This window comes from Cucumis sativus, chromosome 3, assembly GCF_000004075.3.
Source record: "Cucumis sativus cultivar 9930 chromosome 3, Cucumber_9930_V3, whole genome shotgun sequence".
Classification (NCBI taxonomy): domain Eukaryota; kingdom Viridiplantae; phylum Streptophyta; class Magnoliopsida; order Cucurbitales; family Cucurbitaceae; genus Cucumis; species Cucumis sativus.
In genome coordinates this window covers 7,934,122-7,960,553 of record NC_026657.2, presented here as the reverse complement: position 1 = coordinate 7,960,553, position 26,432 = coordinate 7,934,122, and the positions used below count along the sequence as shown (strand labels likewise).

Sequence of the window (26,432 nt, the reverse complement as noted above, 5' to 3'; positions counted from 1 at the left end):
GGAGGGAGTTTTGAAAGGCAGCGGATATCCTACCCACAGTCAACGGCTGAGATTCTCCACAGTTCTAATCCGACGGCCACCTCTCGTCTCTTACCTCCATTTTTGTGTAGTCCATAAGCTCGAACTTCCATTTCCACACGAAATATAACTGATAATTCTCACAGTCCATTTCTTCAATCCTTCACCAATCCCAAAGCCATGGCTTCCACTTCTTCTCTCACCCTTTCTCAAGCTCTCTTGTCCCGCGAAATCTCTCGCCATGGCTCCAATTCCTCCTCCGACCGTGTTCCCCTCTCTATCCCCACATTCTCCGGCCTCAAATCCACCAAACCACCTCGTCTCACCGGCTCCGCCCACCGTCCCAGAGCTACCCACTACCGCCGTCAGATCGTTAGAGCCGCCATCGCTGAGACATTGGGCACCACTGCAGAAACTGCCCTCGTCGAGAAGTCCATCAATACGATTCGATTCTTGGCCATTGATGCGGTTGAGAAAGCTAATTCCGGTCACCCTGGTTTGCCCATGGGGTGTGCGCCGATGGGTCATATTCTTTACGATGAGGTCATGAAGTATAACCCCAAAAACCCTTACTGGTTCAATCGGGACCGGTTCATTTTGTCCGCTGGACATGGTTGTATGTTGCAGTATGCTCTGCTTCATCTTGCTGGGTACGACAGTGTCAGGGTAGGTTTTTTTGAGCAATTTTCATTTGTTGCAGTTTCATTTGGTTTTGATCTACATTATCTTATGCATATCTTAATCGAATTCACCTAAACTTTAAGTTTCTGGGTATGGTTTTTCTTGATATTTTGGGTCTCTGGTATTGCCCTGTTTACTTTGAGAGTTTGATGATCATCTAAAATGGTGGTTTTGTGGGAGTGAACAGCGGCTTATCCGTTTGGAATTTAGCTTAGTTTATGGTTTTACTAAATGAATGCTTCTATCTGATGAATTGGATATTAGGAGGAGGACTTGAAGAGCTTCCGTCAGTGGGAAAGCCGAACGCCTGGACATCCGGAGAACTTTGAGACTCCTGGTGTCGAGGTTACAACTGGTAAGATTTTTGTCTTTGAAACTCCTTTGATCCTTCTTTCAAGAAAAAAATTGATAGGACTGGCTTACCTTATAATTTGATTCTATTTTCCAAATGGCTTGCAGGTCCTCTTGGACAGGGAATTGCAAATGCTGTTGGTCTAGCCCTTGCTGAGAAACACTTGGCTGCTCGGTTTAACAAACCAGACAGTGAGATTGTCGACCACTACACGTAAGAGAATTTCCATTTTGTAGATGAGTGGCACCTGTTTTGTTTTTGCTCAGAGGTATGTGTATATGTTATTGTTTTACAGATACGTTATACTGGGAGATGGCTGTCAAATGGAGGGAATTGCCAATGAGGCTTGTTCTTTGGCTGGTCACTGGGGACTAGGAAAGCTTATTGCTCTGTATGATGACAACCACATTTCAATTGATGGAGATACAGAGATTGCATTCACCGAGAGTGTTGACACTCGTTTTGAGGGTCTTGGATGGCACGTTATCTGGGTGAAGAATGGAAACACTGGCTATGATGAAATCCGTGCGGCAATTCAGGAAGCTAAAGCTGTTAAAGACAAGCCTACAATGATCAAGGTTTGGGATTTCACGTGTCTTTGAAATTGAAGTATATTTTCTGCACTTAGATATAGCAATACAATAGTATTTTTCCATGAAACGTCGTCTAAAATTCCAAATTTGTAAGGAAGTTGTAATTTAGATTATTATGCTTGAAGTTAGTTTCAAAGATTGTTTTTAGTTGTTGGAAAGCCAGCATGTATGAATTTCTATTCATTTCACTTTTAGCTAACTGTGAAACATGACCTTCTTTATTTTACCTTCCGTCACTTTGATTGAGTTTTACCATCTTCTCAGGTGACAACAACCATTGGTTTTGGATCTCCAAACAAAGCCAATTCATACAGTGTGCATGGAAGTGCCCTTGGTGCAAAAGAAGTTGAGGCTACTAGGAGCAACCTTGGATGGCCATATGAACCTTTCCATGTGCCAGAGGACGTCCAGAAGTAAGAATTATTAGCTCTCTTCTTTTCATGTCTAATCTCTCTACATGGTAAGTGTTATTGATCAACAGTATTAATGATTTTTCAGGCACTGGAGTCGTCACACTCCTCTGGGTGCAGATTTTGAAGCAGAATGGAATGCTAAATTTGCTGAATATGAGAAGAAGTACCCGGAGGAAGCGGCTGAGTTGAAGTCTATCATCACTGGTGAACTACCAGCGGGCTGGGAAGATGCACTTCCGGTGAGTGGTCTCAAATCCAATTGAATTAGGCACATTCATATTTGCTTACTAATAATTTCATGCAACTGGAAATGAACTAAAATGTACAATTTCACTCCACTTACATACTGTTCAAGTTGTGCTAGACAAAGTCTTATTCATTTTCACTCCATTTATGAACTCTTAAAGTGTATACATTGGCTATAAATGATCTTAAAGGGCTTCCTGAATGCAACTTTGCAGAAATATACACCTGAGAGTCCAGGTGATGCAACTAGAAATCTGTCTCAGCAATGCCTTAATGCTCTCGCAAAAGTTCTTCCTGGTTTCCTTGGTGGCAGTGCTGACTTGGCATCATCCAACATGACCCTTCTGAAAATGTATGGGGATTTCCAAAAGAACACTCCAGAAGAACGCAATCTTAGGTTCGGTGTCAGGGAACATGGAATGGGTGCCATATGCAATGGGATTGCCCTTCACAGTCCTGGGTTTATCCCATACTGTGCCACATTCTTTGTTTTCACTGACTACATGAGAGCTGCTATGAGGATTTCTGCCTTATCTGAAGCTGGTGTCATCTACGTCATGACTCATGATTCAATCGGGCTTGGAGAAGATGGTCCAACCCATCAGCCAATAGAGCACCTGGCAAGCTTTAGGGCGATGCCCAACATATTGATGTTTAGGCCTGCTGATGGTAACGAGACTGCTGGTGCTTACAAAGTTGCAGTTGTAAACAGGAAGAGACCTTCTATTATGGCCCTTTCGCGGCAAAAGTTGCCTCATTTACCTGGAACTTCAATTGAAGGAGTCGAGAAGGGTGGATACATTGTTTCCGACAACTCTTCAGGCAACAAGCCAGATGTTATCTTGATTGGAACTGGTTCTGAATTGGAGATTGCTTTCCAAGCAGGAGAGGAACTCAGAAAGGAAGGAAAAGCTGTTAGAGTTGTTTCCTTTGTCTCTTGGGAGCTTTTTGATGATCAGTCAGATGCCTACAAGGAAAGTGTTTTGCCAGAAGCTGTAACAGCTAGAGTCAGCATTGAGGCCGGTTCAACATTTGGGTGGGGAAAGATTGTTGGAAGCAAAGGGAAGGCAATTGGTATCGATCGATTTGGCGCGAGTGCACCAGCAGGAAAAATATACAAGGAGTTCGGTCTCACAGTAGAGGCTGTTGTAGCAGCAGCTCGAGAACTTAGCTAGGATCATTGTATCTTCCATATATGGAAATCAGCGGCCCATGACATGAATTTCTTTATTGTAATAAACGAAGCAAAGCGTGAATCCTTCTTGTTAAAACAAAAACAAAAAAACAAAACAAAAAAAGTGAAGCACGTTCTCTGTTACTTATGATTCTGTTTACAGTAAATGAGGTCACAATGAGAAACAGAGAGAGGCGTTAGTATTTTTGAGTGAAAATGAAGTCTACAACAGCTCCTGGACCTCTCTTTTCTGTATCTTCTATGCTCAATCTTAAGAGGTACTTCATCTTTTATTTATTCTTCAATCTCCCATCAAATTAATTATTCTCATAGCCTTTCTCTAAGCACTATAGTAGTTCAAAATGTCTCATGACTCCACCTTGCTCTTGTTTGTTTCAGTAATGGTATCATTTGTACTGATTTTTCTTTAAAATTTATGAATAAGAAAATCCATCAGTGTTGTCTCTGCTCTAACATATTCTGTTTCCTCTGCTCCACTTATTCACTTTATATGAGAAGATGTGAATCATTTGTTAATTCTTATAAAGATAGAGGAGTAAACAGTTTTGATTGAGGGAGGTGATTCTGTGGCCACACAAGAAATAAGTGGCTTTTGTGAATTGTGTAAGGGATTGAATTGGATAATTAGATACGGGTTCTCTGGTGGGGATATGGCCATGTGAAAGAAGAAAGCAACTAAAGGAATTTGTTGTTATTAGAGGCAGCTTGACTCAGCATATACTTTGGTGTCCCAAAAGTACCTTCAAAAGGCATTGGTTGTTGTGAACATGTGGTTCCGATACCTCTCTCGTTTGAATATCCAAGTACTTTTGGCTATATTCAATGTTGTCAATTTGAGCAGATAGATCATAGTGTGCTTTTAAATGTTTGAAGTTATTGTAAATAATATTCATATAGCATGTTCTCAGCATATTCTTTGTCGTTAATATTAGGGCAAGTTGTAAAAATTCGGTCAAAAGTATGGTGATAGTTGAAATTATATCCTTAAACTTTTATCGTAAAAATTGAATTATCAGACTTGTACAAATGTTAAAAATTAGACTCTTAAATTCATATGAGTATAGAAATTGTAATGGACAATATTTTTAGAGCTAATAATTAAGTGTTTGACATCATTCCAAATAAAACAAAGTTTATGAGGGATAGATTTAATAGCTAATAACTTTGGTAGTTTAATCTAAATTTTGATATATTTGCTAATATTTAGGCATGATTGTAATTGCAACCATCATCTTTATTCAAACGTGGTTTTTGCAGTAGTTCACTGTTATTATTATTTAAGAATAATTATCAAACATTCGTATTGAAAGAAAGTATTGTTCAACTTAGGGTTATTTTACATACTAAATATTTGTTGTTTATGTGAAAAAGGGTTCACCTACTAAAATAACAAATGGATAAATGATGTTTATTCACGTAATATTAAATTTTATTTAATAGATTGATATTTTCATGTTTTTCAACGTTGACATGCACGGAAAATATAAAAAATAAACAAAAATAATAGACATATTAACGGGTTTAAAAATCATTAATATTTAATTTACTAATTTAACTTTTTTAAAACTATTAATCCTTTGAACATTCACATTTTATCCATATTTTGATTGAAATCTTATAAATTGAAGATTTTCATATTTGTAAGGACATTGATATTTTGACAACTAGCTTAACAAATGTTTATCTAAATCTAATAAGTGAAAGATTATAAGAAGAGAAAATTTGAGATAGATAGGAGGAAAAAGAAGTTCATGTGCTTTTATTTCTCTAAATACTTAAAATAAACAAGATCGATTACGAGAAACACAAAACAGAATGGACTCATGGAATTAGCTTCTCCAACAGGAACACATATAATTAGCCAAATTTTAATTCAATTCCATATTCTAAAATAAAAATGTGTACTTTTTGAACATATAATTATTCCTTTTTCTTTAAAAGAAAAATTCATGCTTACCTCTATATATACTATTAATATATTAATTAAAAATAAACACAGAATTTAGATGGAAAGGTACACTGTATGCACGCTTTCCCACGGCCCTCATTTTACGATGTGTCGACTGAACGCGTCTCATCACAATACCTGTCGGATTTGCAATTACCTGTCGTTCACTAACATTTTGTCCCACATCGATAGTTTGTTCTTTCATTTTATGCTTTATATTGTTAAGAGTAGACTGTTAGGCTCGTCCCTTCGGGGACATCCGATAAAATTGGAACGATACAGAGAAGATTAGCATGGCCCCTGCGCAAGGATGACACGCACAAATCGAGAAATGGTCCAAATTTTTTTTTCCAAATTTACCCTACAATCCGTCCGTGTATTTACCAATATACCCCTTCATTCCTTTGGCCAATGTGCCTTTTTACGTTTATATCCATTCCGCCCGGTACAACTGAAAGGATAGAAAAGTAAATTTCATGATATAAGAATTAGAGAAGTTCTCTTACATTTTCTAAATTATTTACAAAATAATCAAATATACTATAATTTCAAAAAAAATTATGTTTTTAAATGTATTATAATTACTGGGTATTAGTTTAATTTTATTGCATGTCATTTATCTTATATTTTAAGAATAGCTTGATTGATTTGTTTAGTACTCCTCTATTTGTTGTACTTCGTACACTTTTGATTAGCAGTGATGAGTATCTTAACAAAACTATATAATATAGTCAATCTTCTAATATGCTTCAATATGGTGAGTAAATACCATAAATTAATACTAAATTTTGCAACGTTTCGAACCTTTTGTTTGACAACACGTTGTGGATCTTGCTAAAGTATCATCTTTCATCCACGTGACTCAAACTTATACTTAAGCTTTATCAATGTCTCTTTTGTTCATTTTTTATGTGTGAATGCAAGTGTTTAAGTCAGTTTACGTACACTTCAACTAATATCACAAGATAACACATGTGATCAACGACATTTTGGTAGTTAATAAAACTCGTAATAAAATTAATTGATAGGTAAGTTGTTACTATGAAATAACATATAATCTCTAGTTATATACTAAGACTATGTAAATAAATGCGTGTTTGGTTCATCGTTAGAATAACGTTGTGGCTCACTCTAGCTTTAAGGGCATCAAACCAATAAGTTCATTCGATAAATTTTTTTTGTTTATTTTTGTGTAGCTATTTAGTTCGATCTGTTAATGATATATTTAAATTTATACACATGTAACCTCATTTTCTTTTTTTTTTAACCATAAATTCACCTTAAATTACCAAAACATAAGTGGGAAAAACACAAAAATTGAATTGAAAATTTACCAAATTTGACAAATTAAATTTCAATAATTAAAAGAATAATAATATTAAAAAAAAGTAACCCTAAAAATAAAACTAATGAAATTCCCAAATGTGAAAGGTCATGGTGGTTGTGGGTCCCCGCCATGGAGTTGGTGAGAAAGAGAACTGTTTAAACAAATAAGCGACACTCACTCTACCAAACCCCCATTGTTAAATCACAAAGAAAATTGCCAACAACCACCGAGTTGACTCGCCTTCCTACCCCAAAAGCCCAAAACTGCACAACGAAACAAACATTTGACTCACCCAAACTCGTTTCTTTATACAAATTTTATACTCAAGCCGCCTCCTCAACTCTTTTCCCAATATTTTTCACTAATTTGTGGTGGGCTAAAGTTGGTTGGTGGAGTCGATAATCCAAGTGTAAGCCTAACCCATTTCAATTCCACCAACCTTTTTCAAACCTACCCGCCTGCCATTGCTTAACTTGGACTAGTTTCAGAGAGATTTATATGCTATAGAGAGGTTAAGAGAGACGAAGAGACAGAGGGAAAATGGCCCAAGTTAGCAAAATTTGCAGTGGTGTTCGAACCCCTCAATTTCTTCATGAAATTCCCAAATCTCAGAAACCCAACTCCGTAAATTTGTTTTCTGTGCGGTCACCATTTGTGGGTGCTCAGAATTTTCGGGGTTTGAAATATGGGGATGAAATGAGGGGAAATTCTTCCAGTGGAAGAGTTACTGCTGTTGTTCCTCTTAAGGTTTCAGCTTCTGCTGTCACAACGGAGAAGCCACCCACGGTGCCGGAAATTGTGTTGCAACCCATTAAGGAGATCTCTGGAACCATCCACTTGCCTGGTTCTAAATCCCTTTCTAATCGGATTCTACTTCTCGCAGCTCTCTCTGAGGTATGCAAGATCGCGGGGTTTTTGCATATTGGATTTTCTGTAATGCTTCGCGAATTTACATGGTTAATATTTGTTCTGTTAGTTAGTTTTCATGGTTCAGAATTAAGAAGCAAACTTTCTAGAGATGATCCATGGGTGAAAATTGTGTTATATAATTTCCATCCGGCCGTGGCAGAAATAAAGCTCCCAATAATGTTAGCTGTTGATTACTTTGTGTTGTTCAAATTTTAGCAATGATTTCAATCTACAAGTTGCCAAATGACTCCCTAACTAGTAAATGGGTAGTTTCTCAGTGGCATAGAATATATAAACAAACATTCATGCTCTTTCTGCCTCTAGTAATGGACGAGGCATTTGATCAAAGAATGGTTGTTCCATCAATCAAATGAATTTATGGAGGATAAAGCCAAGAATTGTTATTGTGGCAGTATTTTAGCTGGGGGATTTGGTTGAATGATTCCATTTTTACCGAGGTTTTTAGGTTTAAAAGGGTTGGGGGCGTTAACTATCTCTTATCAAGTCAAACTGTTTATTTCTGAATATCCCATAAGAGATAGGTTTCGGTTTTTACACTTCTTTCCTCCATGGTCCGAGTTTGTGTACGTATGTGATATAATTAAGGTTTAAATTAACTATTAAGAAAGTCTTAATGAATATATGCCAGGTTGAATCACCATTTTGGCATAGTTTCTTTTGGAATCTAGATGGGGTTTTCCTCCCCCCCCTGCAATTTAGCATCCGGTAACTTATAGTTGTTAATCTCTTATTAAATTTTCAGGGAACAACAGTGGTCGACAATTTGTTGAGTAGTGATGATATCCACTATATGCTTGGTGCATTGAGGACACTTGGGTTGGACGTTGAAGAGGATGGTGCAAACAAACGAGCCACTGTTGGAGGCTCTGGTGGTCTCTTCCCAGTGGCAAAAGAATCAAGGGATGAAGAAGTTCAACTTTTCCTTGGAAATGCTGGAACAGCAATGCGTCCATTGGCAGCAGCAGTTACTGCCGCTGGTGGAAACTTAAGGTGAGGTTTTTGTTATCCTTGTGAGTAATGCTGTCTGGAAATTTTGCGATAATTACTCTCTTTGCTCTCAAGCAGACAAGCGTAACTTGAGTAACATCCATTCTTGTTCCCTTGCATAATTACATACTAATGACTTAGAAATGTTACAGATATGTTCTTGATGGAGTACCCAGAATGAGAGAGAGACCAATTGGGGATTTGGTTGATGGTCTCAAGCAGCTTGGTGCAGATGTTGATTGTTTCCTAGGCACTAACTGCCCTCCGGTCCGCGTCGTTGGAAAAGGAGGCCTTCCAGGGGGGAAGGTGATTATTAATTTATTATTATTATAAAATATAACTACTCCTTCTATGTTTCATTTTGGTGGCTCATGTAATAGATTCCTAGATTTTGGTCTGATTTAGGACAAGAGACCTTTGTGCGTGTCACTTGAAATGTGAGCTAAAGTTGGAATAACTAAGCATCCATAATAACTATGAACTTTCCCTATCAATTTTTAAGGTATGGATTTCTTGTAGGCATCAATCACTCTTTTCAAAAGTATTACCACAATTTTTTAATGAGATAGTAGCTCTTTGAAATGAGAACCACAATTTTTTTTGGAAATAAAAACATTTCATTGATGAATGAAATAAAAATTACAAGAAATCTCTCCAATGAGAGAGAACCAGTCTTTTTGGCTTATTGGTGTGGATAAATTATTTTTCGAGAACTAGTTTTCGCACCTTGATGCTGCAGAAACCATCAATGAAAAGATGTATTAGGATTAAAGCTGGTCACTTTTTGGGGGGGCGCAAGCATTATTTGTTAAGAACTAGAACCGGTACCTCATCAATTCAATTTTTATGCCTCATTAGGCAATTTACATGGAGTTTTTAAGAAGTTGCTCTGTGCCAAAATGAGTGTGATGAGTAGGCAGGGTGTGTTTTTGTTTATTTTTTCCTTCTTTTTAGCTGACATGTGTCTACTTCCCTGAATTCTAATTTTTGTTTTGACTGGTGGGGGCTGCATCTGAAGTATCAGCAATGATTTCTTCTAGTAGCCGAATCAAACTCAAACAGATTGCCTACTTACCATTTTGCATCTTATGATTTGCCACATGTTTAACTTGACCTTGAGTTGGTGATCTTTTTCGTGATCAAGTGAATGTAATTTTTAAATTAAACTTTATACATCTTGTTTTTCAGGTAAAACTGTCTGGTTCAATTAGCAGTCAATACTTAACTGCCTTGCTGATGGCAGCTCCTCTGGCTTTAGGAGACGTTGAAGTCGAGATAATCGATAAATTAATTTCTGTTCCTTATGTTGAGATGACTTTGAAACTGATGGAACGTTTTGGGGTCTATGTGGAACACAATGATAGCTGGGATCGATTCTTGGTGCGTGGAGGCCAAAAGTACAAGTAAGTTTCTATAACATATAGGTGTACTAGCTTCCAAAATCCTGCTACACTATTTCTAATCAGCATGGAAAAAAAATTAGATCTCCTGGACATGCTTATGTCGAAGGTGATGCTTCAAGTGCAAGTTATTTCCTTGCTGGTGCGGCCGTCACTGGTGGGACAGTTACTGTTGAAGGTTGTGGCACCAGTAGTTTACAGGTAATTATGCATTTTTCTATGTTTTGTATTTCTGAAATTTTCCTTCCAGAGATATTGATATCTCTACCTTCAAGATTTGCTAGGATAATTCTATTTGGCTTGTAAATCATAATCTAGTTATCAGATAAGCAAATGCACTTTTCAAATCTCTGGAAATTTTTTTCTCTCAGCTAACATAAAATTTTCATGATTTTCTGTTCATTAGGGGGATGTAAAGTTTGCTGAAGTTCTTGAGAAGATGGGAGCTAAAGTAACCTGGACAGATAACAGTGTCACTGTCACTGGACCACCACGAGATTCTCCGAGGAGCAAACATCTCAAAGCAATCGATGTCAACATGAACAAAATGCCTGATGTTGCTATGACACTTGCCGTAGTTGCATTATATGCCGATGGTCCAACTGCCATCAGAGATGGTATGTTCTTTTGCTTAAGCGATCATAATTTAATTGAAATAGAATCACATCCATATTGATTACTTAATCACCGTGATGTGTGAACTAACTAATTATTGACAAGTTCGAAAAAATAATTTTGACTTTCAACTGCATTATTATGTTTGAGGAGTGATGGAATGACTTTCAACCGCAATACCAAACACCTTTGCATTGAGTTTCTTCATGTGTATGTATTTCAGTTGCAAGTTGGAGAGTAAAGGAGACCGAACGTATGATTGCCATTTGCACAGAGCTCCGAAAGGTTGGTTTTAGTTCCCTCAATTCCTTTGTATCCCTTCTACCTCATGTCGTCTGCTCTCGTGTATGATTATCTTTCATGCTCACAGTGTTTTGTGTTATATTTCAGCTTGGAGCAACAGTTGAAGAAGGTCCAGATTACTGTATTATCACTCCACCAGAGAAACTAAACGTGACAGCCATAGACACATACGACGACCACAGAATGGCTATGGCATTCTCCCTCGCTGCCTGCCAAGATGTTCCAGTTACCATTAAGGATCCTGGCTGCACCCGAAAAACGTTCCCGGACTACTTCGAAGTGCTTCAGCAATTCGTCAAGAACTGAACAACCAAGAGAAAAAAGTAAGGTTATATAATAGCTGTGTCATTACTGCCAAAGCAGTAAGGAGGATATTTGGTATCACTTGGTATAACCTGAGAGTTTTTATTAATAGAAAGGCTGATTTTGGATCTCACTTTGTACTTATTCTCCATTCTTGTTTCTAATTCACCTTCAACATTTTCTATCTTTATTATTATTGTATTCATATGTTTGCTCCCTACCTATTGAAAAAACCATAGATCATGAATAAGAGTGTTCTTTGTCTTGATTTCGTATAAACGTTAACCTGGTTTGTTCCAAAGCTAAGAAAATAAGAGTTTTAAACAACAGGAAGTTTCGAGGTCGAGGTTTTGTGCTGAAAAAAAAAGAGTTGGTGATAGTATCTATGATAACGACTCATGAGTTGTAATGTAATTTTAAAAAAGCGTTGGAATCAAGTAATGCTGAACTTTTGGGGTTGTGCTTTTCTTAGAGTTGCTGTTATTCACTTACAAAACCTCATGATGAAAATTTAAAGTGTGAGATACAAAGAAAAAAAATGAATAGTTGTAAAGATATATAAATATGTAGATGCTGTTTTTTTGCCTTCATTTGAAGATTTGCTTTTACACATCAACATGGCCATTGAAATTGGATCTCTTTCTTTCACATGAGTCTGTCTCCTATCTTCCATGGCATTAACTCATTTTTTGAGCTTTGTTTCTCTCTCTCTCTCTCTATAGTTAGAGAAAAAAAGACTTTTAATTTCCCCACGTTGAAGAAAACTAAATCCAGCTAATAAACATGTTGTGTCTTTCTGTACATCGATTATTACCACGAAAATATGTGCCCACAAATTTTCTTACATTAATAAAATATCTCTCATTCCATGTCAGAAATGTTAAAAAATTAAGAAAGAAAGAGACTAAAATAGAGCTAAAATAAGCGTTGTCGATAAAAAATGTGCCCACATTATGTCTTTTTTTGTTCATAATTCGTTGACAAGTAGTGAATAGAATCCCGGTTTTCTTACCAAAAACAAAAAGAAAGAACTCTAAAAGTAAAATTTGTTCCACGAAATAAATGAATATGTTATTTAGTGATTTTTCAAATCATGAATTAGAGTGCAAGTATTAAAATATTGCATTATCATCTCTAGAAGGTAGAGTAATTTTCATAAGAGATTCAAAGAGAAAAACTCGTGGGGGGTTTAATAGAATAAAAATAGATTGAATGGTGAGTTGAAAAAACTATGACTTGAAAAAAGAGCCATTAAAGTCGTTCATAGACAATAAGATCTCTTACATTAAAAGTCTTCCCATTTTGTTCCAATTCCAAAGACGACTCCTCGTGGGAGATTTTTTTTCTTTTGTGTGTGTGTGCATTTTCTCCACTTTAAAATGAAAAAACTTAAGGATTTAATTCTATTGATTAGAAACATATTAGAAGAATTTAATTTTCTATACCTTATGAAATCGAACTATTTCTAACTTACTTCGAAATATAAAACTAAAACAGTATTTAAGGTTAAAAAGTTTCTAATTTACATTAATCTCTCTTTTACCATTCTAATGATTGGAGGGAGGAAGGGGGAAAAGAATTCTCAAATTAGTTTACAACATGTCATCAAAATTCCACCTCAAGTTGAAAACTCATTTAATAGCAATCCTTAAATCAAGGGGGGAAAGAAAAATGACATTTTTAAGAAAGGAAATCCAAAGTTGAAGGCCATCCCAACAAAATTCAACTGAAAGTTCATAATTGGAAAATTGTTATAATTCTGTTCTTTTTCTTTTTATTATTTTCATTTTTCCCTCCTTCATTTTGAAAAGTGAAATTGGAAAAAAAGAAAGAAAAAAAAAAAAGATTTCCAAATCAAAATTATTCTCTTGTTTTTCAACCCTCTTTTCTTGATCATCCATTGTTCAGACGTTAAAAGCTGTTTCTTCCATTAGTCAACAATGGTTAATCGTAAATGATCTTCCCCATTTTATCTTTGCTGCGGCTATAAACCCCAATACCGAAATACCTCACCGCCAATTCTTCTTCTTCCAAGAAATCAGAAGATTCTCTAACGGAAAAGTTATAGAATATCAACAACTACACCGACCCATTTCCCCCCTTTTCCCTTTTTCTTCAACCCCACCATCGATGCCGGAAGGTTTTCGTCGGAGCAGTTGCAGAAAACCCTAGCTGTTGAAGTTTCTGGTAACTCCCATTTCTCAGATTTTTTTGTTTAAAGCTGAAGGAAATAGAATCTGGGTGTTGATTTTTCCTACATTTTTCCGAGAAAAGTTATGTCCCATCTCGATAACATTCCTTCCACGCCGGGGAAGTTTAAGATGGATAAGTCGCCCTACATTCATAGACTCCGGTGGCATTCATCGTTAACCAAGCTCACATTCTGGTCCTTAGTTATCCTTGGGTCGATCTTGATCTTCTTCTTCAGATCGCCGTCGTCGTCGCCGCTGCCGTCCGATCACTCCCGTCGATCGTTAAGTACTTACGATTGGGGCGGACCCGCTTGGGAGAAAAGGGTTCGTTCATCGGCTCGAGTTCGGTCTCGTAATGGGATCTCTGTTCTCGTCACCGGCGCCGCCGGATTCGTCGGAACTCATGTTTCTGTGGCACTGAAGCGCCGTGGCGACGGCGTCCTTGGTCTCGATAATTTCAACAACTACTACGATCAATCCCTAAAACGAGCTCGTCAAGCCCTTTTGGAACGAACTGGCGTGTTCGTTGTTGAAGGCGATATTAACGATTCGGCTCTGTTGAAGAAGCTTTTTGAAGTTGTTCCGTTCACTCATGTGATGCATTTAGCTGCTCAAGCCGGCGTTAGGTATGCTATGGAAAATCCTAGCTCTTATGTTCATAGCAACATAGCTGGCCTAGTTAGTCTTTTAGAGGTTTGTAAATCTGCAAATCCACAGCCTTCAATTGTTTGGGCATCTTCTAGTTCTGTTTATGGATTGAATACTAAAGTGCCCTTCTCGGAGAAGGACCGGACCGATCAACCGGCAAGTCTGTATGCAGCGACGAAGAAGGCTGGAGAAGAGATTGCACATACTTACAATCATATCTACGGACTTTCACTGACCGGGCTGCGGTTCTTCACTGTATATGGACCTTGGGGAAGGCCTGATATGGCTTATTTCTTTTTCACTAGAGATATTTTGAAAGGAAAGTCCATTCCCATCTTTGAAGGTGCTGATCATGGTACTGTGGCTAGAGATTTCACCTACATTGATGATATTGTGAAGGGTTGTTTGGCAGCTTTGGACACTGCTGAGAAGAGCACTGGTAGTGGAGGGAAGAAAAAGGGACCAGCGCAACTTCGGGTTTTCAATTTAGGGAATACGTCGCCGGTGCCGGTGTCGGATCTTGTGAGCATTTTGGAGAAGCTTTTGAAGATGAAAGCAAAGAGGAACATAATGAAGTTGCCAAGGAATGGTGATGTTCAGTTTACTCATGCCAATATCAGCTTGGCTCAGAGGGAACTTGGATATAAGCCAACCACAGATCTGCAGACCGGGCTGAAGAAGTTCGTCCGGTGGTATATGAATTATTATTCACAAGGGAAGAAAGCTGCTGGTTAGCAGGAATTGTTCGGCGTTTACACGGTAGGCTACTTTGATTCTTGTTCATTATGATTCGTATGATTGGTTGGCTTGACATTTCTATGTTCATTGCTATGATTGCCTTTCAATTTATATTAATGGAATGACATACAAGGAGGAACCTTTTACTACTTCCATCACTGAAGTTTTTGTCGATCGTTCGATATTGTTTACCGAGAACTTCGAAAGCTATTATTCGAAGAATTCCAGGCACATCTTTTCTCCTTTTGTTGGCGGCATGTAATTGTTGTAGCTTTACAATTGTAGAATTTATGACTGATAAACCCATTTCATGATTTGTGGACCTGTATCAATGCTGTGCAACTTAATAAAAATAGCACAAAATAGTTTCTATTTCCCTCTTTCTGCTTAGTGATTTAACTAAATTCCTGTTACCTTCTTTGTTAGTCCCTCTTTTGTGACTTTGAATCCTTTCATTATAAGCCTTTTTTTTACCAGAAACATGGTTCCTGTGTACCGCATTGTCGATGATACAAACACAACCCTCTCTGCTATGAAAAGCTAACATTGTCAAACCTTGTTTCTGAAATGTTGGAAAGTTTCTGTTTCTATGCTCTCAATGCTGTTCCTGAGTTAATCCTTTACCATTGCACATCATTTCTTTTGCTAGCTAGGTTTGTTAGCATTTCGTTAGTAGTACTTTCTTTTTCGTGCACAAGTTAAAATGCAAATATGATGCTTAATCTGCTTATAGTGATGAACCTCGATGAATGAAAATTTGAACTGCTTGAGATGGGAAGGAGTCGTTGGTTTGCTGCCTTTAGAATACTCTTACATGTCCTTTTCTTTCTTCTACTTTCTAGAATGGGTATATGTTTCATTTTGTATTCAAGTTTGTCTCATATCGTTTTTTCATTAGTAGTATACAAATTGTTAGCGAGCATAGTTCAATGGTTCACGAATTAATAATATCACTCAAAATAACATCATACGCTTCTAGTATCTTCATTTATTTACATTTGACAAAATGCAAGTATTTTTGCTTTCATGATGAGAGTCCTTATCTTTGAAAATGCTGCTTCCAAAGCATTTGGAGCTATTTCAAATGTCAAAGTATTTGTTTGAATTGCTAGTTTGTGTACATTATAAGGAAGTAAATTTGAGATAAGTTGATATATGTGATTAATTGGAAATTAAGCATAAAGGTTTGAAGATTATTTGTTTTATCCATTGACAGATTCAAAATCCTCGTAATGGTTGAAGAATTTTGTTGCCTTGGAATTAAATGATACATATGAAAATTCACTTTAGAATTGACTTCTTTTGTTGAATTAATCTATTAATTGAAGGGATAAGATAATTAATAACATCAAGTACTGAAGATGATTAACATGACCATTAATTTCCTGACCCACTGTATCAGTTTGAGTTTTTACTTCTATTTAAAGCTCTCTAATTAAAAAACTTACAAACTTAGCAAATGAGTATGTTAAAATGAATCAAAATATTTATAAAATGAATCAAAGTATAATAAAATTTTAAATTACGTAAATAAATAGATTGTCGAGCGTATCTATATTTCAATTAATCAATATATACTCTTAAACTTAGAGAATTAGATTAATTAAAACCTCCAACTTATTAATTTAAACAACTTTTCTCAGCTAATCAATTATTAAAATAAAGAGGGAAAAAAAAGTAAACTTTCTAAATACATAAAAAATGTTGTAATCAAATAAATATAAACTCTCCCTTTTCTCTTCCCTTATTTTTGAATTGGATGTGAACCGTCAGATGTTAGGTGGTGTCATTGAAATCAACGATCAAGGAAGCTGGACCACGATTAGTACTAGAGACGCGCGAACAGTGTGCTCAAATTGAGTTCTCTCAGAAGTCCCACATCGATAATTTTCAAAGAGCATTGGGGTGGAAATGAATATAAAATAGGATTACCACATAGCAGATGAATTCACGCAGCCGCGCGTTGAGCACAGAGCGAACTATTCTTTCGCCTTTTACTAAAGAATACCGTGTGCTCGACGCATTCAGCGGCATACGCCTATTTTTGGAAGGGTTTCCTTTTTGGAGGAAATCCTGCGACTCAGTTTAAGAATTTCACTGTATTATATTGTAGGCTTCGTTTAATGAATAATATGAGTTCAATTGAAGTGATAATAATTATAAGGTAAAGTATATTTTGGTACACAGCTTGGTCGAAGATTACATCATAAATGATTATTCAAAGAAGTTTTTGATCGATTCTTTGTTATTGAATTTCTTTCTGTATTTGTTGTGGTGAGAGACGTGATCAGTTCGTGTAGTTTAAAAATAGATTTAAGGGCAAATTCATCTTTTTTAACTATCAACGAGTCACCGTTAATTTGGATACATCAATTGTTTGATTCACTTAAAAATCTATCTTTGATTGAAATGTATGAAAAGTTGAAAGACCTTATAAAAGTATGGACCAAATCTCACATTTAAAGGAAAGGTTACACAAACATACAGACAAAGCTTTTGAACCTCAAATGAAGGAATTTCCGAGATAAACGAAAAAAGAGAAAAAAAGAAGGAAAAAAAAAAAACAACTCTCTCTTGTTTTCTGTTTAAGATATTGTCCAAAACTCAGTTTAGAAATCATACTTTGTTCGACCACTACTTAAAATAAGGCACAGCATGTCTGAGATGCTGGAAGAGGATTGAAAGAAGTTCCAAGATTCAAGCATTAGGCGTTTCCTTGATCCTTTGAAATGAACAACCTGCATTTCGGGAAAAAAAGTTATGGACATTGGAGATAGAATTTCATCTCCTTTCAAACTAGAGGAATGAAATCTTATAGATTGTTATTTTCTCTAGTAATTTGATACCTTGACATTCAAGGGCATGCCGTGGAATTGACCTGCGCCCTCTGGTGGTGTCCAATTGTACAAGGCGCATGGTAAGAAAAGCACTGAAGCACCGTTGATTTCTTCAACAAATGTTTCTGGTTTGCTGAATTTCCTTGCATCAAATGAGGGATTTGACCTTACAACCCATGCAAGAGCTAATTGATCTCCAAGCATTCGTGATGCTTTCATGAATCTTGAACTGTATATCTTCAGTACTTCTTCGAGAAAAGTCTTGGCCCTGCATAATCACGTGTGTTTTAAAATCATTGCAGAACACCAAAGCTCAAACAAGAAGGGTTCTTTAGCACAAAATCCGTAGACAGCTCCATCAGTGGAAACAAATTAGTATGAATGATAAAGGTAAAACTTACTAGCCCAACCTGTTTTTACGAAAATTATATAACATTTGTGAAACACCCCCTCTTTTACTCTTCATTTGAATCATAGAACCACACATGGTATGGAATCGCTTAGCATCAACACGTTGAATAGATTTAGGACATATACCTTCGAATTCCATCTTCAGTACCTCTCACAGCTATAAACCCTGAATTCAGAGGCTGTGCTTTGTTATTTCTAAAAGTGAGAGCCAAATGAAACTTCGGATGCTTATGAAAAATTTCTCCTAAATCACCAACCACTGCCATATCTGAGTCTGTGAAGATGTAATGATTGATATGTGTTGTACCCTGTCGTTGCTCATCAAGTTTTGCATCTAGAAAGCTCTGCATAATTTGTATAAACAACCTCATGAAGTAGTCCCAAAAATATTTTCTTTTACAGTCATCAACAACTCGCAAGTCAATGTTTGAGACAAAATGTAGATTTATGCCTTCATATTACGTGTTTTTCCAGATATTATTATAAAAAGTAGGGAAACATCAAACATCTTCATAATTCCAGTAGAAATATTCTACCTATATGTTAATGAGATGTGCTCTTACAATGTAAGACCTGATTCTTTGAAGCATCAATGTGTCTCGTGAATATTCACCCTGTATTGGAAACACAGCTACTCTATTTCTACGTACTGGTAGATCTGAAGCTGGATCAGTTAAAATCACTACATTACTCTGGGGCATTGAAACCTGCAGTTGGTTAAACATGTTAGATGGACTGTGTAGTCCCTAAGAAAATAGAAACAATATGATAGAAAGCAGAGATCTAAATTGTAAGAGAATAAATGCTTAGATGGGCCTAAGGGAAACAAGCTTAACACAAGAGCTCACATGAATAAATATCAATATTATACATGCAAAATAAAGGCTCCGGTCGATAAGAAGAAGAGCTAGAGGACTATTTTTTAACTCTTCTATAAGAACACTAGAAGAGAGGCATTCAATCACCCCCTTTAAGCTTAGCTAAAGATTTGTCATATTCCTCTCAAACAAAGTACTTCATAAAACTGAATTACATACCAAAGAGCTACCCAATTGTGACAAAAACCGAATGTGAAACAAGGCCTCCTTTCCTTTCATGGTGTTATTAGCTCTAACTCACAATATCAACCTCTCTAACGTTATACTAGGGACTCATCAAATTAGATTAAAAAATCAGCATATTAGTACCTGAATGAAATTGATGAAGACATTCAAAACAGCCATCGACCTCTCCACCTTATTATATGAAGCATCCCCCACTTTTACAACGTCAGTTGATCTCCCAATCACTTTGGAATCCTGTGAAGCATTATATATGGTAAAGACCGTCACAAAGTGAATGCTGTCCCCAGAATCGGCCGAATTAGAAGTATCAGGCAAATGGGTGTTATTGAGCGCTTTGGTGCCTGCAAAAAAATTGAAAGTACAGATATAAGCAAGAAGAGTTTGAGGCAGCCACATAGCATAGCTAACATCAACAATGAGAGGAATCACATTATAGAGATCCAACACACAATTTAGAGGAATCACATTACAAAACCATTCACGACCCGTATGTTTACAGAAAATGAGTAACAAAATTAGCTTGAAACTAGGAACAGGACATCAAATTCTAAAGATAAATCTCATGGTAAAGCAGAAGTTGTATTTCAACTAAACAAATTAATAGTTGCATTGAATGAGAATAAATCAGAACAGAAACAAATCAATTCAAACCACCATTAGGGCGTGAAAACAAGATAGGAGCAAGCAATAAGAACCTGAGCATTGCAAGCGATCGGAGAGGCCTTGGCCGGTGGCAGGGCCAAGAATTAAATGGTCGAATTTCTTGCTTCGTTTGTCGGGCTGAGTCGAGGCTAGGTCATGATGCAACTCTAAAACTGAATCAAATGATTGAACGTTAGATGGATAAACAAGAAACGGAAAAAGCTCGAAATGATATGAGAGAATCAGAGAGAGGGATGAAACTGACGGGAGAGGAGATTGGGAAGGAAGAAGACGAGGGGAAGGAAGAAGAGGAAACGGCGTCGTTCGGTGCAAAATCTCATGCTTCCTCCTCCATAAACGGCGTTCCGTAGGTGCTGGTGGTGATCTGGGTTGCCCGATCCACCTCCTCCACTACCGGCCGGGATATTTTTGCGCCGGTCCAAATAAATCTTTTTTTTTTTTATAATCGAGCCCCCGAATTAAACCAAAGGTTTTTTTTTTTTTTTTTTTTTTTTTTTTTTTTTTTTTTTAGAAAACCAAAGTTTTATTTATGTATTTTTTTAAAAAAATTAAAAAAAAAATTACAAACAAAGTACTCAAACAATTTTCTTTTTGTTTTTGTAAATATTGTATTCATATTTGACAATTTTCCTTTTATTTACCCATCCATTTTTGAAAACAAATTTTCCATTGTAAAGGATAAGTAAAGAATAATTTAAGGTGTTGATTTATTATTATTTGTATTAATAATTTTCCAATTAACATAACATTTTATACATATTTCGATCTACATTTTCATAAATTTGTCAAATCTTATCTACGTCTTTCTTTTTTAGAGTTTAAAAAGTTCTAATTTCTTGCATCTCATATTAGTTAGACATGAAATAATAAAGAAAATTCAACAATAAAGAAAATTCAACATCCGAACCTATAAACTTTTATCAACTATCAAGAATATATACCTAAATCAATTGAGGAGATATACTCACATAAAATAAAATGTTCTTAACGCATTTTTTTTAAACAAAATGTTCATAAAAAGTTTTTTTTAAGTAGGAGTGTTGGCTCTTTTTAAATAATTTAGATTTTTTTTAATACGTGAGAGAAAAAAAATCAGTATTATGTTTAAAAGATAAATGAAAGATATGGACAAATTTCATTTAATACCAACAAATGAAATTGATGGACCAAACACTCGATTATCAAGACTTGATAATATATAAACAAAACAAGTCCTCTTTATATGTTTTTTGTATACATAAGAATCGTTAGTAAATAATTGACCGAGACAAACCAAAACGTAAGTTCTCAGATCAGTCTCCAATGAGGCAAGCACCAAGAAATTTTAATTGTTGCCAAATCTTCACGAATGATTCTCCAAGAAGTTCATATGAAAGACTTCTGTTGTGTTTGCAGCCAAGTTTAATGCAAAGATTTCCCAAGTTCCAAATCCAAATGAAACTTGTGTCGTTTAACCATTCAAGATAGCACAGAACGATTATCTGGTTCAAATCAAACATTGAATGTTTTAATAACCTTATTTAGATTAAGACACAGTTCATCTTTTCAAGAAATTCTTGATCACGTACCATTTGATCCAGGCTCAAAATGGAACAGGTTGTCGGTTCGGCCATGACTCAATTTTTTGGAAGTATTTCATCGGCACCACCCCATCGAAACCTTCAGTCAGAATGACCCGATTGTCCGAAATGTAAAGCTTCATTCCATCTGAAATCATGTTTTAACCAAACACAGATTATGTTTCATTCACTTATTGTTATACCATAATTGAAAAGAAAAGAGTGTTCAACGGTACCTTCAAGAGCTTTTTGAACATCAAGAAAGATTAAAACATTTACATCTCGTCTCATGCCTGTCAGATTTTAAAAAATAAGAAGAAAGTTCGCTTTAACTTTAGTTAGTAACAATCCAGTCCACATTCTATTAAACTTGTAATAATTTAGTATCTAAACCTTAACTTAGTAATGATTAAGTCCCTATCATAAAAATTAAGTATATTTTCATTACCCAACAATTCTACCGACAGACTTTTTCGTTTATAAATAAATTTGATTTTCCATCAATTTATCAATTTACATGCATAAAAAGATTTCACTAAATCATACTAATATTTATTAGTATAGAGCCTAAACCGTTATAAATTGTAAAGTACAAAGGCTAAATTTGTTATAAATTTAGAAGTATAGGGCCTCATATTCATGTCAGAATCCTTTCTTATATGATCATGGATATATGAAAAATGGTTTAGAAAACGTTAACATCAACAGCAATACATGAATTTAGTTATCTCATTTACTTGTGAAGAAACTTAGATGCAAACCCTAAAAGTCGTCCTGATTTACTATAGATAAATAGTTGAAAATGTGCGATTGTAGAAGCCACTAATTGTCAATCAAAGCGACATCATGATTTATTGGAAAGAAATTTCAGGGAAAATATAACAAATAGATTTTCCTTAACTTACCACTGATAACCTCCCCATCTGTTGGCAAACCACATGAGAAGTGAACATGCAATCTTTTCATGCGTTTCAAACCAGAATCCAGAATTGATTCCAAATTCTTCTTGTAAGTACCGTGTACACATACTGTATGTAGAGAGAGAGAAGAAGATAGTGATCGATTGAATCACAAAAGTAGAAGTTTGAAATGCATAAATACTCGCATCGTGGACATCAAGGAGGAAAGATTAATATAAGAACATTGAATCATAATACCTGGCACCTCCTCAGCCGAAAGAATTGGTTTTAATAAGCTTTCTGTTTCAACCGCCTGCAAACAAAGTTCTTCCGATTTATGATGGTGTAGACAAAATAACCAATTTGGCTCCATTATCACTATCTTAAAAGTGGTGGGGAAGTCTTAAATAAACGATCCTATATAGTAAAGAAGATGAAATGGATTTTTCATTCCATAGATAAGTCGATATTAAAAAGCATCAAATGCATTTGACTTAAATGAAGCCATCAACAAATTTTCAATCAATCAGCTTGACTAATAGTCCCCCAACATAGTTGATGGTTTATAAAGATAGAAAATAACCGTGACTGTATGGCCTTGGTTTGCTCGAATTAAGAGCTCTCCATTCTCATCCAGGAAGCTGAAACGCTGCTTATTATCCTTCCTAACAGCCTGACATTGAAAAGGAAAAACTATTTGTCAATGCTAGATGCTTATAGAAACAAAATCAAACAGCAAATTAACAAGTTGTGTAAATGGATCAAAATTGCAGTCCAGAGCAGATGTGTGGTAAAGTTCTAATTGAGCTTAGGAGATAAACAATACTCTAGAGATAAGGGATCGAGATAAATAGATGAATCAACATCCAAAAGCATTGTTGACCAATGGAAAAGATAAGTTACATATCAGTTTGGTTCTACAAATTAGAGTGATGCTAAAGCATGTATAGAAGAAAACCATTCGACCAACCTCCCTTATGTCATCAATTGTGTGCGATCTCAGTGGAATATTAGCAAATGTTTTCAAATTCAACTTTAGCAAATCCTCAACCTTGACATATCCATCGCTCCTCATATTCAAGTTTAACTCAGAAGCCATATGACGCAAGACTCGTGTCCTGAAGTTCATTAAAACGAGCAAACATCAATCGATAAAAGATCAACCATATCACACTGCTGTTAAAAACAAATCCTACATGCATTATGCATAACTTTTGAATTCCTCTCAAACATCCACTTTGGCTTACTCAATCTTCACCAACCAATCATAAACAGTTATATAAAGGAACCTGGACCCTCACAACAACTTAGTTAAAAATTGTTAATAAACCACCCCAAATTATAAAGATATAGTGTCAAGTGGTAGCACTACAAAAAGGGAATAGAACATTTGAAAGCCATGAGACTAAATTATACTCTCTGTGAAATTTTTCTCAAGCCTATATATGCGTAATTGATTAAAGGTTTCCGTTTTAAAGTTTGATCATCGTGTTCTGCGTACCTTTATATGTTTCCCCACAAAATGATCGTGGCCAACACGAAGTGAAGAGAAAAAGAAGAAAATATCAAAATTCTAGAAAATCAAGAGTTAAATCACCAACTAACCTAAAAGTTTAAGTTGATGATGGAAAAATTAATAATATATCATCTAACACTCCCCTGATCATGGTCTTGAAATTTAGAGAAGTCCCAGCAAGTAGAAATCAATAATATCAAATGGAGAGTAAATAACACTACAGGAGTTTGAACACAAGACCTCCTATACCATCTTCTCTAATACCTTGTTAAATACCCAATAAGCTGAGGGGGAAGGCAACTATATAATCTAACATTAACCTTCAACCTCATGAATCACTATTTGTAGATATATTTTTCACCATAGATAAAAAAAATAACTCAAAATAAAAGAGCATTCACACAATCTTCCATAAGCTTAATAAACAATAAGTTTAACAAATAATGTAAGACAAATGGCACCCAAACAAGATACCAATAGACGAAATATGCTTACAAGAGTCTACCAAGAGCGTCAATTTTATCTTTACCAGAGCCACCGCCTCCTCCACCACGCCCTCTCGTTCTTTCTCTATCATTCCTCAAATCCAAATCTCTTCCTCTTCCACCACTAATAAAAAAAAAAAAAATAATAAAGAACAAAACCAATAAACACTCGTCTGAATTCTAGTTACTAAAATATGAAAAAAAGAGCATAGAAGAAAAAACCATGTAAAATTTCATTCGAATTTCATCCATTTTCAAAGATGATGAAGGAGCGTAATTAACCTTTTGCTGGAATGGGCAAAAGAAGAAGAGGATGTGGTATTGCTTCTATCCATGGAGAGTAGAGAAGGAGAGATGGGGAGGGGAATTGGAGTAATGAGGACACGTGGAAGCCAAAGGGGACGGCAGCGCAGAATTTTGATGCCGCAGTTGGTAACTACGGAAGCCCACATCGCGAAAGAGGAAAAAGGTTGAAGACGAAGGCTTTAGCAATCGCATGCTATCGCGGTGTAAGATTTTGCCGTAGTGGAGATGATATCAAACGTACACGTGGCAGTAACCACATCGAACGGTTATCAACGCATTTGTTGGGCCATTTTCAAAGTTTCAATTCGGTCCGGCAACTATTGAAGGTTTAAGCTAATACTCAAAGCTCACTTTCGCACGTTATTTTTAAAATAAATTCAGAAATTTATAAATATTTTCGAGAGTTTTTTTATTAAAAATAATTATAAATATAGCAAAATATTATAATCTATCTACTATTTGTGTTTATCACGATACAAAATGAATAGTAATTTATCACGATCAATCGTAGATAGTCTTTATATTTTGAAATATTTTTGTTTATTTTGTTGTATTTGAAAATATTTTTCTTTTTTTACACAAGTTTTTTGAATTGTAAAAAAAAAGGTTTTCTCGTATTTGTCAAGGTAGAAATAAACATCAAAATAAATAAAAACAAGAAAAAAAAGAATGATAAAAAGCAAGCCAAGTATGTTATAAGAAGAAAACTCTCTTGACCCTCCAAAAGAAGTCAAATAAAAAACTCAAACCGAATAACCTAACTGATCACTCGGAGATCAAGACATAAGATAATACCATAAACACATATATTTCACTCATGCTAATCATAAAAAGTAAGATACACCAAACAACTCTCCAAACCTTATGCCATAGTCAAACAATAATATGACTCGTGTAATATACGTCTATTATGTAATCAACATAGAAAAGAACCTTATAAAGTATCATTTTAACCCTACACTTTAACCGTCGAATATATATATATATATACACACAACTTATGTGAGTGTATGTATAGTGAAAAGATTGAACATGAAAGGGTTCCTAAAAGCAGCCCAAAAGGAATCTGTCCCACCCACTATCTCCTAAGTGATGGCTTCACATGTTGGCAATAAAGGGCAATTTTGGTCCTAAAATTTTGAACCAAAGTACAACAAAATTAATCCTAAAAATTTAAGTTCACATGAACCTCTATTTCATTTTTTTTTCTTCCTAAAAAACAATAACTTTAAAATAGGAAGATTCACATGAGAGCTATGGGAATTAGAAATGGGACCATAGTGATAAAAGTAGATGTAATGAAGTGTGGAGATTGGATTTGCCACCCACTCAATCAATGATCATTCCCAACATCTATATATTTTGGTGGGTACCCTTCTTTTTTTGTTTATGAAATCTTAATTGATTTGTTAAAAATAACTTTATGCTAATTTCCATGATTTTGGAATAATACCATATCTATATCTATGATCATTATGGTAAATTATGATAAAGATTATCATAATCACATTAAAGATGTCAAATAAATGTATATATAAATGATAATGGTTTTACAAAGTTATGTGCGTTCATTACAAAAAAGTTAATCAGTATAGTCGTTATCATTTTTTTCAATAATATATGATTTTTAATTTAAATTATAGGGTAAAAACCAACCAAGTTTATTTATGTGCTACATAATTAGCCATGTTCTTAGATTGTCAATATAATGTTAGAAAAATATATATAACACTTTTAACATTTTTTTAGAAAAAATTTATTTATCTTGAAAACGAAAGATTTTTTTTCTTTAAGGTACCTAAT

General features: G+C 35.4%; 5 protein-coding genes and 2 non-coding genes across 8 annotated transcripts; 5 read left to right on the top strand and 2 right to left on the bottom strand.

Annotated features, from left to right (window-relative positions):
• Positions 1–180: 180 nt before the first annotated feature.
• Positions 181–3,580, top strand: TK (transketolase). Its single transcript, NM_001280671.1, is given in 7 exon segments — positions 181–684; positions 964–1,054; positions 1,159–1,264; positions 1,347–1,629; positions 1,909–2,057; positions 2,143–2,296; positions 2,519–3,580. Coding segments are annotated over 7 exon segments (2,229 nt in total). The 5' UTR covers positions 181–198; the 3' UTR covers positions 3,479–3,580.
• Positions 3,581–5,689: 2,109 nt separating this feature from the next.
• LOC116403005 lies at positions 5,690–5,792 on the top strand. Its single transcript, XR_004215735.1, has one exon. It is a non-coding gene; the product is annotated as a U6 spliceosomal RNA (small nuclear RNA).
• A 1,238-nt stretch (positions 5,793–7,030) lies between these two features.
• On the top strand, positions 7,031–11,590 carry LOC101215568 (3-phosphoshikimate 1-carboxyvinyltransferase 2). Its single transcript, XM_004133872.3, has 8 exons — positions 7,031–7,667; positions 8,446–8,693; positions 8,843–8,996; positions 9,879–10,093; positions 10,174–10,291; positions 10,497–10,707; positions 10,929–10,990; positions 11,096–11,590. The coding sequence occupies exons 1-8, from the start codon at positions 7,314–7,316 to the stop codon at positions 11,312–11,314; spliced, it is 1,581 nt and encodes a 526-aa protein (XP_004133920.1). The 5' UTR covers positions 7,031–7,313; the 3' UTR covers positions 11,315–11,590.
• A 1,502-nt stretch (positions 11,591–13,092) lies between these two features.
• On the top strand, positions 13,093–15,269 carry LOC101215329 (UDP-glucuronate 4-epimerase 3). Its single transcript, XM_011652488.2, has one exon. It carries the CDS (start codon positions 13,588–13,590, stop codon positions 14,884–14,886), a length of 1,299 nt encoding a protein of 432 aa, XP_011650790.1. The 5' UTR covers positions 13,093–13,587; the 3' UTR covers positions 14,887–15,269.
• Positions 15,270–16,843: 1,574 nt separating this feature from the next.
• On the top strand, positions 16,844–16,960 carry LOC116403004. The gene has a single exon (XR_004215734.1). It is a non-coding gene; the product is annotated as a U5 spliceosomal RNA (small nuclear RNA).
• Positions 16,961–17,270: 310 nt separating this feature from the next.
• Positions 17,271–20,299, bottom strand: LOC101215082. The gene is made up of 7 exons (XM_004133870.3): positions 20,109–20,299; positions 19,897–20,016; positions 19,325–19,542; positions 18,701–18,844; positions 18,264–18,481; positions 17,736–17,994; positions 17,271–17,627 (listed from the first exon to the last, which is right to left on the bottom strand). Exons 1-7 carry the CDS (start codon positions 20,182–20,184, stop codon positions 17,499–17,501), a joined length of 1,164 nt encoding a protein of 387 aa, XP_004133918.1. The 5' UTR covers positions 20,185–20,299; the 3' UTR covers positions 17,271–17,498.
• A 690-nt stretch (positions 20,300–20,989) lies between these two features.
• Positions 20,990–24,817, bottom strand: LOC101214846 (tRNA 2'-phosphotransferase 1). Of its 2 annotated transcripts, XM_004133869.3 has the most exons (9): positions 24,606–24,817; positions 24,334–24,447; positions 23,293–23,440; positions 22,906–22,995; positions 22,581–22,635; positions 22,329–22,451; positions 21,660–21,716; positions 21,433–21,571; positions 20,990–21,345 (listed from the first exon to the last, which is right to left on the bottom strand). In XM_004133869.3, exons 1-8 carry the CDS (start codon positions 24,773–24,775, stop codon positions 21,447–21,449), a joined length of 882 nt encoding a protein of 293 aa, XP_004133917.2. In that variant the 5' UTR covers positions 24,776–24,817; the 3' UTR covers positions 20,990–21,345; positions 21,433–21,446. The 2 variants fall into 2 exon arrangements, with proteins under 2 accessions (XP_004133917.2, XP_031737635.1); XM_031881775.1 differs by lacking the exon at positions 24,334–24,447 and having other exon boundaries at positions 24,606–24,815.
• Positions 24,818–26,432: the final 1,615 nt, after the last annotated feature.